At 40.0% G+C, this 20,207-nt stretch overlaps 1 protein-coding gene across 1 annotated transcript in view; it reads left to right on the forward strand.

The window, feature by feature from the left end:
* ST7L (suppression of tumorigenicity 7 like) overlaps nucleotides 1-20,207 on the forward strand; it is a 31,394-nt gene that overhangs the window by 1,665 nt on the left and 9,522 nt on the right. Inside the window, 10 exon segments of the mRNA XM_073320098.1 lie at nucleotides 3,817-3,899; nucleotides 5,612-5,774; nucleotides 6,671-6,725; nucleotides 7,506-7,621; nucleotides 10,725-10,803; nucleotides 11,615-11,769; nucleotides 12,504-12,601; nucleotides 13,641-13,755; nucleotides 15,466-15,538; nucleotides 16,355-16,457. Of these exon segments, the coding sequence (XP_073176199.1) occupies nucleotides 3,817-3,899; nucleotides 5,612-5,774; nucleotides 6,671-6,725; nucleotides 7,506-7,621; nucleotides 10,725-10,803; nucleotides 11,615-11,769; nucleotides 12,504-12,601; nucleotides 13,641-13,755; nucleotides 15,466-15,538; nucleotides 16,355-16,457 (1,040 nt within the window).

Raw genomic sequence — 20,207 nt, forward strand, 5'->3', positions numbered from 1 at the left:
CCTGGCCAACAGCCACTGCTCTCTGGCTGCCCAGCTGGAAAGGCAGCGCTGCCTCTTGCAGCAGTGCAGAAGTAAGGGTGGCAATACCGCAATCTCCCTAAAATAACTTTGTGACCCCCCCTGCAACTCCCTTTTGGGTCAGGACCCCCAGTTTGAGAAATGCTGGTCTACCCCGGGAAATCTGTATAGTATAGGGTAAAAGCACATAAAAGACCAGATTTCATGGTCCGTGACTCGTTTTTCATGACCATTAATTTAGTAGGGCTATTATTGTTTCAAGTAGCATTTAACATGTCGAGAATTGAAAGAGTCTAGAAGAAACAATGCTTTTCCTCTTATTTTCTACTGTGTTTACTCTGTGCATTTGGCAGCTTTTTGTGTACAGTTTTCTTTGTGTGGATCTTTCATACATCAGCATGGAAGAATTTTTTTTTAAAAAAGTTGGAATATGTGACTCCAACGTGACAAAATTTTTAGGGAGACTCAGGCAGGTGGAGGAATTGTAACTGCTTTCACACTTTTTTTTCCCCTTCAGATGAAAGCATTTCAAGTTGATGATGTCCAAACTGGGTGAAATTGACCCAATCTGAGTTTCATTTCAGCCCATAGGGTTCTGGACAGCATCTTACAGAGGATGCTGCAATTAGCAGTGGAGATAAGGGAGAAAGCTCTCTTGTCTTCCAGGAGCCAGGGGAAAATGGGAAAAAGCTTCACTCTTCAGGTTTATTAGTTAATTATTAGCCAGAGGCTGATACCAAAGATGGAACCTCCTGAGCGAATGTGCAGGTATGAGCGTTTGGAAAGAAGCTCAGTATGCTCTCCAGCTGCTGGAATGGGGTTGGTGCCTTAACACCTCTTGTTGGGTGTGGTTCAAGCCTCATCTTTTTGTATTAGCTCCTTCCTAGACATTTGGTGTTTATAAACGTTTCAAGTGCTGTGTAATAACACTTGTAAAATACTTGGAAATTCTTGGATGGATTGGAGCTGCTATCTATTTAGAGATACTAATTATTACTGTCACCCTTAATTTTGGAAACAAACTCAGCAAGCCTTGGCCTTTCCCTAATGAGCTCCTTAATAAATTGCACAAGGCACTTGCTAAGGAACAGATTCAGCAAAATTCATTTGATGCGGTCACTCACCCTTTTGTTAATATTTACAGTCTCATAACATTAACCATTATGAATTAGAGCTTTCTGGTACTAACTTCCAATTTCTGCCTTGCCTAACAAAAATGCCCAATTTCCGTTTCCAAAATTATCCTTAGTGTGGTTTGTTCTTGGTTGAACTTGCAGTTAAGTTGTGTTCAGTGTTGTTTCAACTGCAGTTGTTGCATAAATCCTTTAATAGTGGGTAACTTTTGTTAGTGTAGACAAGGTTTTTGTGTCCCTCCACTGATGACTGCTTCCTGGCTCTTTTTTGTGGCTATCATACAAGACACATTTACCTTCATGTAGATTTTGAAAATGTTCTAATACTTTGTACAATGCTTATGTAAAAAGCAGTTCAAGAAATAAAAGTGAATATCTCCCACTGCCATGGTTTACTTTTGGCCTGGGAAGAGTTGGGTTGATGGTTTAATTGGCATGTTTATTTTGTATGAACTATGTCAATTAGAAGGATTTTACTGGGCCTTAGGTAATGATAGGCTATGGAATACTGGGTAGCATCTCAAGCTCAGTGCTTTGAAATTCACTCAACAAATCCTAGAGATGTTCAGAAATTAAAATTTCCTCTGTGGTTTGTCAATATTGTATGTTTTGTTTGATGCAACTGGAAATGTCCCTTCTGGCCCTGGTTTTGAGTTATTTGGGAGATGGTGGATAACCCTTTGGTAACACAAATGTTCTGGTATTGGAATGGTGGCTGGTGACTGTTAGGCCATGTTCTTTGGTTGTGCCACCGTCAGTTTGAAGGTTCTGGTTACCTTATATCCATCATTTCAGCTCAGTTTGGAATGTCACCTGTGGTTGGGCATGCTCTGGAATAACTCAACACTACACCCCAGCTGGTCCCACAAAGGGGATCTTTAGTCTGCTTTATTGCAGGTGGGTGAGAAGATGAGATGAAAATTGATATTTTTCTTGAGTCTGTAAGATTCTCTGAGCTGTGGGAGTTTAACACAAATTTGGTCTAGTGTTCAAATCGGTCTTTTTGTCACATTTCTGAGAACAATATGGTTTTCTAGATAAAGATCTAGAAATAGGTAAAGATTTGGTGAAACTGCAGTGGTCACAAGTATCGTTTAAAAACTGAAGGGACACTAGACCATGACACTGATTGCTGAACTACATAGGCTTCAGACTTGCTGTCATCAGATGTTTCTTTCTTCTATTTCTCCTTTACTGCGGATCAGTGGCTGGTTAAATAGATTTATGCTGTGAAGGTGGTGGACCTGCTCCTTAAAATTAACTCTTCCAGAAAAGTCTGCAATAGATGATTGCCTCAGTTTTCTTTAGCCAATGGCTAGGTAGTCAGTATATTTAATGTCTCTCTCCACAGCTGTAAAAGATGGATTATTTGTGCAAAAAAAGTTTTGATGTTATGCACTCTGATTCTGGCTTGTGACTTTCCAGTGAAAATTACATATGTTCTTTCCTTCCTGCCGCTCCTCTTTTAAAATACCCTGATTGTATTGTTGCTTTTCTGTCTGTTAATCTATTTAAAATGAATTCTTCTCTTCCCAGGAGCATATTTACTTATTGAGGAATTAGTATTCCAACATTTTGGTGTGAAGTTGAATTCAGGATTTTATGATAGAGAAATTACACTATGTTACTGTAATAGCATCCTCATCTAACAGAGAGTTCATTTTCTGCTTGCAACCCTTGCTGTGATTCCAACATGACTCTTGTCACTCTTCCTGCATGTGTACTAGTTTCTTTTCAAAGGTAAAGCTGGATGTTTCTTGGGTCTGTTTTTCCATTTAGCTGTTGGCCACTGTTTAAATTAGATTTTCAGGTTTTCTCAGAAGCCCATTTTCAACCTGCAGTATTAAACTCAACATATGCTCAGCCTGCAGTAAATATTGGACATTGGAAACAGAGGCTATCTCTGTTATGTAATACTCCAGTTGGTGGTGCTATATGATTCCAGTTTCCTCTGTTACTGCTTCCTGCAGTGGATTAGTAGAACAACTCAGACCAAACATGCCTTTCTTACTTGGAAATGTGAGATTCACTCAGGGTGGTAACATTGAAGAGGTTTCTTCTGTTCTGTAAATACCAAGGAATGGAAGTCTCTGTAAATCTACACAGTACAATGTATTTGAACATAATAACTTTTGGTGCACTCTTTGTTTTGTTGTGCCTTTTTTAATATTTGGGATCTAGCAGCACCTATTTATTGTTGATTGATTATTGATTCTATGTGCCTTTTTAAAACAGAACTTCTGATCATTTTACTTGCTAAGACTTAATAGAAACTTGTATCAAAATAATATAGCTCACTTCTAAATTACAATAAAACATATGGTCTGTCAAAATTATTTACTCATTCAATAATCATGCAACTGTTAAGATCCGTTGGTGTAGTGAGAGCATTACAATTTTGCTGTCTGGTCAAAGGATTTGTATAGAATCGTTCTGGTTACAAACACAAGCTGTATTTGATACAGTATCTTCTTTTAACTAACATCTTTCTGCTTGCTGTACTCTTCCATTAGTGAAACTACCAAGGCCCTTGCAAAACCTAAGCAATTTTGGGGTGTGTGTGTGTGTGTGTAGTGCGCTATATATGGTTGTTTATGTTGCTTTCAAACATATTTGGAATTTTCTAGTTCTGCCTATTGACTGTGCTGTTCTTCCTTCTTAACAGTGACTGTGTTCTTAAGCACTTTGACTCCAAAATTCTACGTTGCACTTACTGGGACTTCATCTCTTATATCTGGACTGATATTTGTAAGTAGATTCCTCTTCTCACTAGAGCTTTTGCATGTCTCTTGTTAAAGTGAGGATGCAAGAAACCCTCCTGTTCTCTGACCAGTCTCTAGGTGGTGTCCTTATGCTGTAAAAGAAACGAAGGTGCCTCAGTAGTTTCTGGTACACAGGACTCTATCCATTGTTACCCGAAGAGGGTATAGCTATGGTTCCCACAACAACCTTAACTCTGAATTTCCTGAATTTTGTGCTAATTGAATCTCAACCTTCAAAATAGCACATAATTTCCTGTGTTTTAAAGAGGGAAACTCAGTCCCTTTCCCAATGGATAGTTTGCATTACAAAGCCACTGCCACAACTGGCACTCTCTGATTGGCCGTCGCAGCAGCCAGACCACGAAAACTGACCACCTCTCTCACCGTTGGAAGCGGTCCCTTCAAGTCGTGGGTGGTGCGCGCAGAGAAGGCTTGCACTGCTGCCACATTGCACGTGTTCTTTGGACAAATTGACTGCCTTGGGGGGTGAAAGCTTTTCTGGATGTTTCACGAGCACTGAGTTCACTAAAAAGTTACATCTAAAGAGAGGCTCGTGTGGGAGAGGGTTTGGGCTATAAAAGAAATTATTCTTGCTGAACTCTGATAGATCTTTAGCCGTCTGAGATATCAGGCTCTGATCCTGCAGTCAGATCTGTGTGGGCAGATCTGGTTGCAGGATAAGGGCCTTTAGGAACATTCTTTCACTGTCAGACATCACACACAGTTACCAGAATATGCTGAAGCTGTGTTTAGCAGACATTTTGTGTGGCTAAAGTTAAAAGAAAAGAAAAATCTTTTTTTAATGTGAAGGAAGCAATTTGTTTACCATCGCTGCAGGAAGAATGTGGTTTGTGAGTACTGAATGGGGGATTTGGGAAGAGCTGTTTAAGAAGGAGATGGATGATGATGTTTGCCCTAGTCATTTTACATAATTAAGATACAGAAAAATCCCCGCTTTAAAGAAAAAAGTGGATTTTTTTGTTGACATTTAAAATGGATGAGTTATTGCAACATTGCACAATAGGAATGCCGTGTATTCAAATGTGACTTCTTTCTTCATGCTGATGGAAATACCCAGATGAATTGGTCTAGGGTGGTCCTCTACTGAAACTCCCGGAGATCATTACATATAAATGCCTCATAAGGCCTACAGGAGGAAAGAGGAAAGAAATAACACTCTTAACCTTCAGCATCTCATAAATGAACTAAATGACTTCCCTCCCTGGACTCTCACAGGCTATCAACAAAGCATATTGCAGGTGATACAAAATGGGCAAAAAAGTGAATTTGGAAGAATGAAACCCAAAGCTAGGCCCAGTCATGTAGTCCTTACTTCCAGGGGTAAGTCCCTTTGGCTATGTGCTAAAGTAAGGGCTGCAGGATCCAGACACCTTATTTGCTGTAATTGCTTCAGAAGTTAGCATACTTTTGTGGATGATGATCCATTATTAGGCTAAAATCTGACAAATTTCGTAATGTTTTTTCTTCCTTCAGTGTATGGAGAGCCCCATGTCTCTCTTGTTTAGTGGAAGGAGATATAAAAATTAACAATATTTTATATAGATAAATAGTGTCTGTAATCAGTTGCAAAGGGGTGTCCACATGGCTCACATTATTGTTTCATGTCTATTGTGAATACTGGAAACTTGTTGTCTAGTGAAACACTTGGGTGCAATATTTCTCTTGTTCCCATTCCAGATATTCGAATGGTGGTACTTCCAAAAACATGGCACCTCTTTCATTGAGCAGGTGTCCGTGAGCCATTTGAGGCCGCTCATTGGAGGAGTAGAGAATAGTCCTCCAGTGCCAGGTTTTTCAGACAACAACGGAGAAAACGAGACAAACAGGCAGAATTTGTCAGGTAATTCCTTCTAACTTTTGGCTTTGCAGGGACATGTTAAGTGTCTCCCCTAAACCCAGAAAGATTTGTTCAAACTAGTTGGATTTCTGTCTTAGAATGGTCTTGGCTTCACGTTAGTGCCTATAGAAACAATCAGAGAAAGATGTTCTCTCATTTGGGACCATCAGTACGAGAGAGTTGCAGAAGTGAAGAGAAATGATGATGGAAATCAGTGAAGTAAAATCCGGAATTGCTTTGTGAATACCGTTGCATTTGTTAGAACTGCTGAAAGAAGGAACCTATGTATTGCCTAGTATGTTACATAATGATTAGAAATAAGAGTTTAAGTCAAGAGATTAATACACAGCTTGAATGCAAAAAATAGACTGAAACACACCACTGAATTGTCCCAGTAATACCAGGCTTTTGCAGACACCAACATTTTACGGTTTGCAGGCTCCAAAATTACACAATTTGAGCATTGCTCCGGTTATTCTCATACAGTGTTTAACCTTCTTCCCAAGTGCTTTTGTATGACAGGAATGCTGGAAACCTCTGGCTTTGCACAAGTCATGTCCAGCAGGAAGTGATCAGGGAATGAATTGAAGTTATGTGGATTTTACAGAAAGGGCTGTAGCTGTTTAAAGACAAGGGATTAATTTTCAGAGTAGCAGCCATGTTCCGTATCCACAAAAAGAACAGGAGTACTTGTGGCACCTTAGAGACTAACAAATTTATTTGAGCATAAGCTTTCGTGGGCTGCAGCCCACTTGATCAGATGCATGCAGTGGAAAATACAGTAAGACGATTTTATATACACAGAGAACATGAAACAATGGGTCTTACCCATACACACTATAAGGAGAGTGATTTTGGAACTTTATTCAAACTTGAAGTAGTGCTCTTTCATTTTGCAGAGTGCAAAGTATGGAGAAACCCTCTTAATCTTTTCAGAGGAGCAGAATATAGCAGGTATTAATTTCATTTTATTTTCAGTATAACAAGCAATTGTTGAAATGAACTTAGAGCCTACACACACCTTTTTAACTTGTTGCCAGCGCTCTCATCCTTGCACTTCTTGGAAATAATAAGTGAGATCCAAAGAGCATCATGGGTAATTGTTGGGATTTATACCAGTCCTACACTTAAAAAATATCTCTCCAGAGCTCTAGGCACCTTCATCCCATATTAGAAATTCAAATATTCTTGTAAACAAAGTAACTCTGTAGCTTCCCCAAAGCAAAGAAACAGCTGTTCCAGTGCTCATCGCAACCCTCTTTCTCCAAAATTCTAAAATATCTGCAAACTTGTAAAGATTTGAGCTTTGCAGCATGCCCTGAAAGCTGACAGATTTGGGCTATTTCATTCCAAATCTTGAGGAGTGAGTTCCGAAGTAGAGTCTGTCATATAGAACGCCCTAGTGGAACCCCACACTCCCTTTATAGAGCGTGGTTTCAGCTTCAGTATTGTCGTTGTCCATAACTCTGACCCTGTTGCACAGGGATAGAGGCATTTCTCAAACAGGCAGTTGCCAAACCATTTTGGCTTTTAGGTTAAAAATTCATGCATTGCCTTATCACCAGGAAGCCATCTGGCAACCTGTACAGAACACTGGTGTTGCAATCTTATGATTAGAAAATGCAGGTAACAAATGATCCTTCAGTGCTAGCCCCTGTTTCTGAAGACATCAGACATCCCACTGTAACAGCTGTTACCAACACGTTTTGAGACTTTTCTTGCCTTTTGCTAAAGGTACACGTGGGTGACTGGGAAGGAACCGCTTACATACTACGACATGAATTTGTCTGCTCAGGATCATCAGACCTTTTTCACATGTGACACAGACTCTCTTCGTCCTTCAGATACAGGTACTAGCTATTTCTGCATGAAAACAGGGATGTATGTGTGAAATATGGAATGGTTGAAATATCGAAAGTGTATTGGAAATATTCACCCTAAGGTGATCCCAACTACTGACTGGAAACCTATAAAGCAATAAGTGCATAATTCAGCAATTTAGGGAGTACAAAATATATGTTTAGTGATACACTTCTGAGTTCTATAGGGAGTGCAGTCTAGAGGTTTAAAGTGATTCCTAAACTCTGCCATTGACTCACTTTGTAACTATGAGCAAGTTACTTCCTGTCTTGTGGCTCAGTTTGCCCATCTATAAAATGGGGATAATGCTAAAGTAACTTACAGGAGTATGATGAGGCTTCATGTTTGCCTAAATGCTCAGAACCTTGGATGAAAGACACACTAAAGACAGTGTGTTGCGTATATGAAATAGTAAGTTGTGAAAATGTTCCTGCTTTTGCAAAAGGTGCTTTAGACTCTACGACATGCTTAGTATTGTAGTTTGGTCTCCTGAAAAATGGTCCCCTCAGCAGCTTTCTGCCCTCGGTACTGTGGTTGGTCATTAGTTCAATACTGACTCAGAAAGAAGAGCGCCTGCGTCACCTAGATCAGTGGTTCTCAAACTTTTTTTTTCACAAACCACTTGAAAATTGCTGAGGGTCTCGGCAGATCACTTAATGATCTTTCCAAATGTTGTTTGTACCGTTAGCTAACTATTGTAAAGCGCTTTGGATGAAAGCGCTATATTAAAACATAATAATTAACGTTTTTTTGTTCTACAGATAAAAGCACACAACTCATATTTTAATATCAGTAGTCTTACCTTTCTAATGCAATGGATGTGCCCTCTCTAGCTGGGGCTGGGAAGGAGGGCCATCTCTCCCCAGCCGCCGCAGCCCTGGAGCTGGGGAAAGTCACCTCTTTCTCTCTCCGCCACAGTCCTGCACATCCCAAATTCCCCCCACCCCCTCTTCTCACCCCACTGTCCCCTCCCACCAACCCTCTTTTTCTCCCAAGGCCACCACTTCAACTTACATGTGCGTCTTCTCCAGGGTCCAGGAACCTAATTAGTGGAGCCATGCCTGCGCGGCTCCACTAATTAGGTGGGTGGCCCTTCATTCTCTTGTGTGTGACTGCCCAGGCACGCACCTTAGAGGGAACTATCCATGGACCACCTGAATGGAGCTCATGGACCATGGTTTGAGAACCTCTGACCTAGACATTCCTTGGAGTTCTCCCATTGAACAGGCTGTGTCCAACCCTGCTTAGCTTGAGATCTGATGAGTTTTCAGCTCAAGATGGTTTGGCATCCAGAATACAGGACTAAAACTCTTGTCATATAATAGAGCTATGGTTGTAACTTTATTGGTGTTTTAGTATAGATTGCAGAATTACATTTGTTAAGGGATATGGTGAGAGACTCTTGTTTTTGTTTACTTTGTTGTTTGTAATACATTTCAGAAGTTTGAAAATAACATCTTTCCTTGTTTGTCTTCAATCAGTTTCTTATTAAACTAGCCCACAGGACTTTCCCTTTGATTACATTTACAACATCATGGAGGTAAACAGTGCTTCACAGTTTGGTGAAAAGGGAGATCTTGTGTTGTCTCGGTTTGCTGTGCATCTAGAAAACCAAATATTGTAGGATAATGCATAAACTAGGCATTACAGGATTGTTTTTTCCTAATTATATATTTTTAAAACCTGGACTGTGTTCTCCACTAGTTTAATGTCTTTAAAGAAGTTCACAGTTGGGGCCATAACTAATGAACAGTCATGTCTCTTTAAGTGTATTGTAATGTTACATTTTTGTACAGTTAGTATGCCCTACCTGGCTATTGTCAGATGAGGTGCTAACTCTTATCAATTTGTCAAGTTCAGGAAGCGTTAGCTGTCAGCTAGCTGGTGACATGTTTGATATGAGGAATGTATTTTTATTGCACAAATGGAGTATATTGTCTCGTCTTTTAAGCCAAGACTAATATTTTGTTTCCAAAGGAAAACTCAAATATTTTCCACATTATTCTTACTGGACAGTTGCAGTTTTTGTTCCAAAAGAAACATGTATAGATTCTCCAGTTTTTCTTATCAAACTTGAGCGAGGCCAGATATTCAGTTCCATAAACCAACAGTTTTGGAGTCTTTTCAGAAATGCTGTTGGGTGTGAAGACTCTAATTCTGCCTGGGAAATGGTAGTGGTAAGAACATTGCCCTTCTTTTGGGTAAAGTGGGCTCTTAAATTTGGGTTCCATTTTTTCATAATGCGGGCTGATGTTGTCCAGAGATCTGCTGTGCTGAATTGGTTCTCTTCCCACTCCTCCTCTTGCTGTAATTCTTTTGCAGAAAATTAGAATTCAGACAAACCTCCTAGATTCAAACATAGTTTAGATAAAGAGCATATTCTGATCTGTGTGTATTTTTAGCTGCTTCGTAGCACCTTTCAACAAGATGATAAACAGTAACAGTATATTTTGAATTGGCTGTAACATGTTATGCCACTCGAATTTGCTCTTGCTTTCTAACCCAAACTTTAAAAGGGATTGCTTAACCGTGTATAATCTGTTAAATAACAGCTTTGAGAAGGCACTTACTCAAGGATTTAACACCACAAAACTGCACCAGAACAATAATTTTTTTTTATTATGTCTTTCCTTAAAAGAAAAGTATTGTCAATAAAAAACAAAAACTCGGATTTCATGCAGGACTGTGCCAGGGCCGCTGTCAGTGTGCACCAATGGAGTAGTTGTGCACCAGTCTGGATGTGCACAGGGACTATGTGATTTGCATGTGAAATGGGTTTTAAATGACCAATGAATAATCTCCTTGCAGATATTCCCATTTTAAGTGGAATTTGTAATCTAATCAGATGTGTCATAATATTCTGTTGGTGGTGGAAGGATTTCCTCAGGATTTAAATCTCCTTTTGCTGCATGCATCTGAGGGAAGAATAGAGTCAAGCTCAGAGTACAAATGATTGTTGGTCAAGTGGAGCTGATGTATAAATAACCTAAGTGTTAACTTCTTAAAAAGCTCTAGTTTTCATGGATGGTTAACTGTATATTTCACACATAAGCATTTCTGTTCATGATCTGTTTTAAAACATTTTTCCAACAGTTATGCAGAAGGCATGGCGAGAGAGAAACCCTCAAGCCCGAATCAAAGCAGCGTATCAAGCTTTAGAGTTAAATAATGAGTAAGTTTGAAATTAATATAAACATAAATCTAAGTTCTGGCATAAAAAAAACAAAGTGCTTTACCCAGGACACACTGTCACTTTTTGTTTAAATTTAGAATTAGCAAGAAGGAATGTCTTCGAATAGTGTGAGGGTTTTCCTGTATGCATCAATTAGAAATAAATGTGGCTATCGGATGCAGCACTTAGCTCAGGTTTGATTAAAAGATAGCTTTTGGCCTGCGTATCTTTTAATTTTTAAAAAGAGTACATTAGTTTGATTTGTGCCATTTCTGTCTTTGGGTCACTAGAAATAACGTACACAAGGAGAAAAAACTTATTTTGAGGTGAAACAAAGTCAGTCTTCATATGCAGTCTTGTTATTGCAATATCATTACTGATTGCCAATAACGTTGTAATCAGACTTACAGATTTCATGGCCACAAAGAACCATTTTCGACATTGTCACACTACCTTTTCATTGTTTTTGAGAAAATAATTTTCCTTGCTGCAACAAACTTATTTTTCCATTTGAGACATTTACCTTAAGTTCTTAAAACTGTAAAGGCTTCTGTTTTCCTAGCACTTGTCACTTGACTGTAGTCCAGTGAATACTCTGCTAGGTACCATGTATTTCACTGGGTGTTTGATAAGGATTCTTACATACTTAATTTTTATTCATTAGTAATGGGTTTTCATAAACGTTCAAGTGCTACATACAGGACAAAACCTGTAGATACCTTTGATGCCGTTACTTTCTTCTGCAAAAAATCCTTACAACTGACTTCCGTCTGAGTAGTTTGTGGCTTTCTTGTTTTTGTTTCCATTACAGTTGTGCCACTGCATATGTTCTCCTAGCCGAGGAAGAAGCAACAACTATTACAGATGCTGAGAAGTATTTTAAGCAGGCGCTAAAAGCAGGAGAAACAGTTTTCAGAAAATCTCAGCATTGCCATCCCCAAAACTCCCAGCATGAAGCGCAGCTTAGTAAGCACCTTGGCACTGACTAGTTAAACAGATTTTTCTGTTTGAGCACAAAAGCAAAATGAAAGAAATGTGATTGTTTTTAGGGTAGCAGTTGAAACACCAAACTCAGATAAGGAGAATCGCTGTTAGTACTTATTCTGTAATTACACTTTAGCATGATATGCTGTATGAATTTTATATGGTCTTCATATGAGTAAGTCTATAAAAAAGCAGATAGAGCGTGTAGTCATCACAGTAGCGTATGTCACTCTGCCTTGGTGGGCATCTGCAAACATGTGGCAGTATATCTTAATGTCTTGATCTGATACTCTGGTGGTGGGGAATAATAGAAGGATTAGTAAGCGTTAATGGTGCAGTTCACCACTAGTTTTATCCCACCCAACAGATGGAAAGAAACTCAAAAGTTCTTGCCATATGATGACTGGGAACCAAACTGAAGTGAATTGCTGGGTTTGGTCTTGGTGGACCACTGCCAGAATTTGGGCTGGGAAGGTATAGGTGATTATTCCATACTCTTACTACTTCTCTCTGCTGCTGGTTAGGGAAAGGGTGGTGTGCATTCTCTCTTGGAGAATGTCATCTCATGCCATTTTAGGCACTCTATTAAAGAGATGTCCACAACACATCCCGCAGCCCTTTTTTATTACTCCCTTTCTGCAACTAAGCATATCTTAACATAATAAAGATTGAAAGTGAGTTTTTTAGAATGGAGATTGTTTTATTTTGTTACTCAGGAAGAGACACCAATGTGTTGGTTTACGTGAAAAGGAGACTAGCCATGTGTGCAAGAAAACTTGGAAGAATAAAAGAAGCAGTAAAAATGATGAGAGATGTAAGTCATTTTAAATAAAACGTAAACAACTTGGGTAACCACAGTGGAGGGGATGGAACAATTAGGTTGTGACTGAGTTTCATAGTGAGATACGAATGTTTTCAACAAAATTTTAGTTTTTGATATCTGTGAAGTATATATGTACATAATATGGCTAATGTATTTAGAGTTTTACCTTCCATTTCCCCTTTTGTTTGGCTTGATGATTAACTTGTTAAAGTAGCTAAACTATATGCTTCGTACTATGGCACTTTATTTCTTTCACTTGCCCAAGGTGGATGGTAAGTTATTTTTACACAGGCATGTATTATAGATCAAACCAACTACCTTGTGCAGCTAGCCAAGTCAGGCGGGGAGCACATTGTGTGAACACCTGGGAAACAAGTGTACTGAGCAGATGAATGTAGAAAAAATTGTTGTGGTCTCTTTGGTGGTGGGGGGCAGAGAGAGGTGGGAAGAAGTAAAGGATGAAAAGGAACATCAGTCATTATATTAAGTTCTTGAAACCATTGCATTGAATATTTATGTACTCTATTTTATCTAAATGCCTTGCTGAATTTATTGGACAATGTGATTAGATTTATCATCTGGTTTGGGTTAGCAGCTCAGAGCTGATAATTTATTAAGGATGTGAAACAGTGACCTAAACAACACTGGAAAATGAATACAGTTCTGATATTGCATTTTGGAACAATTTATGGTTACTTGCTTTGATTAACAGATTGAATATAAGTAAGTGTGTCTGTTGCATTGGCAGGAAGAATTACAAGGCCTAAAATGGGTTATTTATCAACTTTTTTTTTCTGGATTTCCACAGAAAAGCTGATTTCTTTGGGCTTTTGTGACCTTGAATAATTTGAAGCACAAATACCAGACACATCTTATTTGGCTAAATTAGATTCTTTTTGTTCTTATATTTGGGGTTATTGTGCCCAAACTACCATTTTAATAAATAAAGGCAAAAGGCTTTCTGTGTTTTCAGATCCCGCTTATGGTAAGTTTGAGTAAAATGGAGGTATTTCTCTTTTCTGATGTGCAGTTAATGAAAGAGTTTCCACTTCTTAGTATGTTGAATATTCACGAAAACCTTCTGGAGGCGCTGCTGGAATTACAGGCATATGCCGATGTCCAGGCAGTTTTAGCGAAGTATGATGGTGAGTCACATTTGTCATGATGCCTAAAAACATTCATGTTTGCTATTGTGTGTGTTAACATAGAGCATGTGACAGATATTCCTCAAACCTCAGCTTTAGTCCGTGAACAAACACAACCGCTCTGTGTATTGGGGACAAAGTGAGCTCCAGGAGCACCTCTTTTTTTACCTCTCCTAGTTCCTTCACTGCTAACTGATTTTTTTCAGCCCTTCACAGTCAATGCGCTGCTCCCCTCACCAGAGTTGTCCATGCGAGTGAGCAGAAAAGAGGCAGTCTTCCCTACTGTCTGACCTGCGTCTTTTATACCACTCTCGGATCCTGTTTGCCAGAGAGATCAGGACTCAAGCATTTGATCCCTTATGTTGCAGTATGTTGCACAGTTACTAGTCCTCCAGGCTGACCTGCTTCCAGTGTACCGTATGCTTAGAGATTCTGTGGAAGAGCCTAGCTGTTTTGTTTGTGTCCTTAGAGTCGGGGACCAGAATGTTACACCCAAGTCACTTTCAAAACTGTCCCTTAAATCAGCTTCAGAGAGGAGGCCTACAGAAGCTATGTTTCTGGCAGTCTTCCTCGCACCCAGGAGTCAGTGTGTTCCATAATGCCTTGAATCACTATTGCTTCAGGGAGTAAGTGGCATGAGGGTCTTGCCAAAACCTAATACCCAAGTGTGTGGCCAGTGTGCTGATATTACTCAATCCATGCTGTGTTGTGTGGGTATTTTTCATTAACACGGTAAAAATGTTTACGTGGTCATGGGATTTTTTCATGTTGACTTCAGAAAGTTTGACACTTATTTAATTTAGGGGGCACTGATTCCTTCTAAACATCTGGAACAGTTAGGATGAGCTTCAGAGGGCTGTAGACTCAGAGAAACTTGCGAGAAATCCTTCCCATATGGTACTTGCCAGATGCTTGGCTGGTTTGTTACATGATGGACAAGACTGAGAGAGGTTTTAAGAAACAGGAGGAGTTCAACTGGTACGCAAAGACTAGTATTCAGGAATTTATTTAGGAACAGAATCTTTTGTCTATTTTTACAATAACCTTGTATTGTAGAATTTTAACTCTCCTAAAGACAGTCAGGTCAAATTTGGGACCAAATTTAAGCTTTGTATAAATTTAGGTTTTACAGAAACTAAAACCGATAGATATTTTTCCATAGAACTAAAAATAATTAAATGGTGAGATATTTTAGTTAAATTCCCCTGTAGTGTTTGTAATTCAATGTTGAAAGGTGCTAATGTGTGAGAACTTGAAAATGAAATTTACTAGAAACTGACTAGTATATTTTTAAGTTAAGAAATGCAAAGAATAACTTGAAGGTTAAAATTTATTTGTTTTAATACTGAGCGTGGTGTTTAACACAGCTGAAAATGCTTTCTAAAGGTGTTTAACCCACTAATGTACCTCTATATAAATTCAGTTTTACAACATCATATCTGATAACTATGCTCAGACATGAGTGGTGAAGAACAATTCCTGACCCTGCAACTGGGACTGTAAAACCAGGGGATTTTTCTGAAAGAGGATTTTGGGGACTGGTGCAAAGCAGTTAAGGAATTGAAAGTTTCTAGTCATAACTGAAATGTTCCAGATGTTGAATTTACTGTATGGGCCATCCCAAATGCAAATCATTCAGCTCAGAGGAGACAGATTTAAAATGTTTGTCTTACTTTAGAATCCTAAAGTTAACTATTTATTGTACCATAGATATCAGTCTTCCAAAATCAGCAGCAATATGTTACACAGCAGCACTGTTGAAGGCCAGAGCTGTTTCAGATAGGTAAGTGAACACAGAAACTACTGAAATCAGTGAATTATGCTAATCTTGGATTCTGGTGTAAAAAGATAGATCAATTATTAAAAACAAAACCCTAAATCCCATGTGTAGCATTCATATCTCTGAAGACAGATTCTTTCTTTATTCATGAGCAAATGTTCAGCTTCTCTCTTCTTCTGTTATTCTCGTGCTTCCTTTAAAGTATACATTACACACACAACTAGTCCATACAAATATCCGATATTTAGCTCTTCTGGATTTTAGATGGTTCACTCTTCCTGAGCGCGTGCTGAGATGATGGAGGGTGTGTGTGGAAGATGGATGCTTGACCCTTCATGGAGATTGGTGCTCCTCTTTCCCCCCCCCCCCCGCTCTGGTTGCTTGCTGACTGCATCCTCTGCTAATTTTAGCTTTGCCTCTTAGTGTGTGTCATCATAAAATCTTGTAATGCTAATTGAATGCTCAGCTTTCAGTCCAGTTTCCATCTGAAAACTCCAGATGCAAAAGTTTCTAGTATCTTGGTCATCACTTCAACTTCTTGTGTTTGTTATGCTCCAGAGAAAATAATTCCATAGCGCCACTTGGTTTCCAAAAGCTTAAGATGCCTTTGGCACGTGAATAAGGATGGTAGTCAAGATACCTGAGTCAGTCACCTGTGGTGGTGAACTGCATAAAGAGCAAAGCAGGGCTGAGCCAAAATGCGTTTTCTCATTCTCAAGAATCAGTCTTTCCCACAGTTTATGATGAGCTTCAATCTTAAAGTATCATTCTTGTTTGCATTTTCTTTAGTAAATTGTTGAGTTTGGGTTTTCCATGCAGGTTCTCTCCAGAAACAGCCTCCAGAAGAGGGCTCAGCACAGCAGAAATTAATGCTGTGGAAGCAATTCACAGAGCTGTGGAATTTAACCCTCATGTCCCAAAGGTAAGAACTGACTTTTTTTCTCCTTATGGGGATCAATTTAGCTTACTATCTGAAATATAGTCACTATTTGCAGTGGTCCTGGAGTCTCGCTATCTCTGTGGAACATGTGACTACTTCTCTGTGGTTGAAGTAGGCTGAGGGTAGCTCATGTAAAACCTGAAACTACTTGGAAATCCTGGGTGAATCGTAGCATGGGTAGAAATAATAGCATCCACCACTAATGACTGCTATAGTTGAAGTTGCAAATCAGCTTCCTTGGTATCTTCTTGTTCTTGCACATTTGTAACTTTTCCAGCCTTTAAACTCAGTCTTGTATATAGTCTATAAGAAGAAGGTTTTTTCACTAGGAGGGTGGTGAAACACTGGAATGGGTTACCTAGGGAGATGATGGAATCTCCTTCCTTAGAAGTTTTCAAGGTCAGGCTTGACAAAGCCCTGCCTGGGGTGATTTAGCTGGGGATTGGTCCTGCTTTGAGCAGGGGGTTGGACTAGATGACCTCCTTAGGTCCCTTCCAACCCTGATATTCTATGATTCTATTCTATGATAAGGTTGCGCTTTGGGCAGTTCATAAAATGGTTGTAAAATACAGGTTAAGAACATTTGAAAATACACTACAGCACATGTTCAGTGGAAAACTGAAAGTGGCATTTCTAAACATAGATTCAGTAGTCATGTGGCAGCAGCTGTTTGACTGCATGGTGAAGTGCCCATACAACTGAGCTGATTTAAACATGCAAAGTGTGTTTAAAAGTAATTGTCACTCTCCTGCTGCTGCTACCATCCTGAGAACCTGTGGCCTAAAGGAATTAGCTGGAATGCTTGGGTTCTCAGGACAAATTTTTTGGTGGCCTCAGAGTGTGGCCACCAACTCTTGATGGTGGCCGCTCTCACACTTTTTCCTAATATACTTCGAGGGTTAAAAAAACCAAATAAATATGCACATATACACATCCAAATTGTTGTAATTTATTTATTGCTAGCTAGTAAGTCTGTTGTGAAAAGTGATGTTAACAAACATACAAGTAGCACTTTTCACAGGAGACTTAATCAGCCCTGGCAAGCCTGGGGGCAAATTAAGCCCCAGATGGAGGGTCGGGGAAGCAGCGGGGGCCAGTGGGGCTGGGGGAGGCATCAAGGGCCTGAAGCCCTGTGGTCATAGCCCAAAGCAGGACTGGCTCTAGGCACCAGCGAAGCAACACAGTTCCAGGGGCAGCATTCTGGCCATCTTTTTTTTTTTTTTTTTTGCTTGGGCAGTTGTGCGCTTGGGGCAGTGAAAAACCTAGAGCCAGCCCTGGCCCAAAGCCCCATGGGGAGAGGCCGGGGCCCAGGGACAGAGCTCAAAGCCATGTGGCCGGAGCCTGGGGCCTGCCACTGTGCAGCCAGAACCTGCGGCTGGAACCTGAAGCCCTGCGGCCAGAGCCTGCTGCCCCACCACCCCAGGGCTGAAGCCCAGAGCCTGAGCCTCATCACCCCTGGGAAGGTGGGGAACTCACTGGCTCCCTGCTCCTCCAGTGTTGTGCCCCAGGTAACTCCAGGGGGGGCAGGGCCAGCCCGTACTGGTGGCCCCAGCAACCAACCCCAAGGCGGTGCATCCAGGAGCAACTGGGAGGGGGAAGGGGCATTACTTCCACCCCCCTCCCACCCCGATCACAGCCCAGGAGGCTGTGTCCTCAAGAAAAGCTCCTGATGGCTGCATGCAGCCATGGTGGCCGCATTAGAGAAATGCTAGACTTCTTGATTTCTAGTCCAACTTCTGCTCCTAACTTAGTATTTAGCACTTTCCAAACATTTAATTAAGTCTCTTAGCACACCAGTAGAGTAGGTAAAAATATAATTGTCCCCACTTCACAGATGGGAAAACAGGCACAAAGAGTGGGAATGACTTTCCCAAAATTTTGTGTTAGAACTAGGATTAGAAACCACATGTCCTGGTTGCTGTGCCCGTGCATAATCCACCACTATAACACTTCTCAAACAAGGCACTTAACTTCTGTCAGTTTCCCCATCTGTAAAATGGGCACAATACTGGTACTTGTCTAATGGGTATGACCTTTACTACTATTCAACTTCTTGTTGGGGAAATTACAACCACTGAGGTTAAGGGTGTCCAGAAGCAGATATAGATGGAAGCTGTTTAGTTTGACGATTTTATGATAACCTCATCTTTGATGGAACACCCCCATTTAACCCAAGGTGAATTGGGACTATAATTATTGTATGTTGGTACAAACTGTTCTTGAATTAGAAATTTGGGCATAAGTAGCAAAATTTCATGCTCTTAATAGTAGCTTCTCTGACAATTTCAAACAATGAATCTGTTAGATCAAATTTCCTGTGTTTTAACTATAACTAAAAGCTTTTTCTAAACATCTGAAATTTTGGCATTTGCAAGTGCAGATAAAGACTGGACATGTAAAAGATCAAATAATTAACAATAGAGAACAGATGATTCCCAAAAGGATGGCTGAGTCATCATTTTAGTCCCTAGTTAATTTCTGTACCAATCTCTCTCAAAAATTTCTCCCACTTGTAAATAAACAAGTGCATGGAATAATATTCCGATATTCCCCTCCAAGGCAAACTGCACAATATGTCTAGTTTAGCACAGACTGCCTACTACTGTTACAGCAGTAATTACATACTAGAAGAAATCCTGCTGCTGCCACAAAGCTAGTAGAATGCTTAAGGGCCCAGAAGCCATGACACAACTTCTGGGAGAAAATGGTGAATTGGCTGCATTTTCATGCTGTCCTGGCTAGTAAAGGCTCTGTGATCTAGTGATTACAGGACTAGAAGTCAAGATGATACTGAGGTCTCATGTGACCGAAGAGAGTAATTTACTGGAATATCTTTGGCAAGCTCCTTCACCACCTTACACACCACTTGTTCTACCTGCAAACTTGGGGCAAAGACAGAAGATTACTCTTCTGAAACTTTTGACAACCGTCTGCTTACCAGAGGACTTTCCAGGCTTGTTTTCCTAAACATCTCCTGGGACTAACAACTTTTCTATGTAGTAAAGCCACCTTTTTAACTCTGTACTTGATAACATTGGCAAGAGTTAGCGTTATCTTTAAAGAACATAGCAGCAAAACGGCTACAGATAGAATTGTTTATCAGGGATTCTTTGCCATTTCCCCCTCTAGTTTTAAAGGGCCTGGCTATCTGTAGCATGCATTTTGTTAAAGAGGGAAACTTAGTGTGGTGGATTAATCTCCCTTGGCTGCAAATATTTCATTAGCACTGATTGCTTCTACAGGGCTTTGATTCATCTGAATAAATAATAGTTTGAACAATTCTAGGCTTAACCGCTATCCATAAACACATGTAAGCTGCTACATGCTTGTGGTTACATAGGAAGATCTTTTAAAAATCAGCAGCGTATTTAAGATATTTATGCCTAGATGAGAAATGGCTTATTTGGTTATCGCTTGCAGACTGTGACAGCAGTAGCTTCCTTACTGTGAGAATGTCTGTGAAGCTGAAAAACAAGAGTGTCAGAACACACTTTTCATTCAGCTTCAGCCTTCAGGAGAACCGAATGAAATATAAAACTGAACAAATGGGCTAAATGCAACCATACCTGCAGCAGATGTCCTCGCTGTTTCACCAGGATTGTCACAATATGCCGTGATAACTGCATCCCCATGAACTGTTAAAACTGGCTTACAGCACAAGTCCTCTTCCCTGCCTGTCTAAGCCTCTCTGTGCAGTATTTCCTGCTAAGACAAGTCTTATGTCTGTACGCT

The sequence above is a fragment of the Lepidochelys kempii genome, chromosome 21 (genome assembly GCF_965140265.1).
Source record: "Lepidochelys kempii isolate rLepKem1 chromosome 21, rLepKem1.hap2, whole genome shotgun sequence".
Lineage (NCBI taxonomy): Eukaryota > Metazoa > Chordata > Testudines > Cheloniidae > Lepidochelys > Lepidochelys kempii.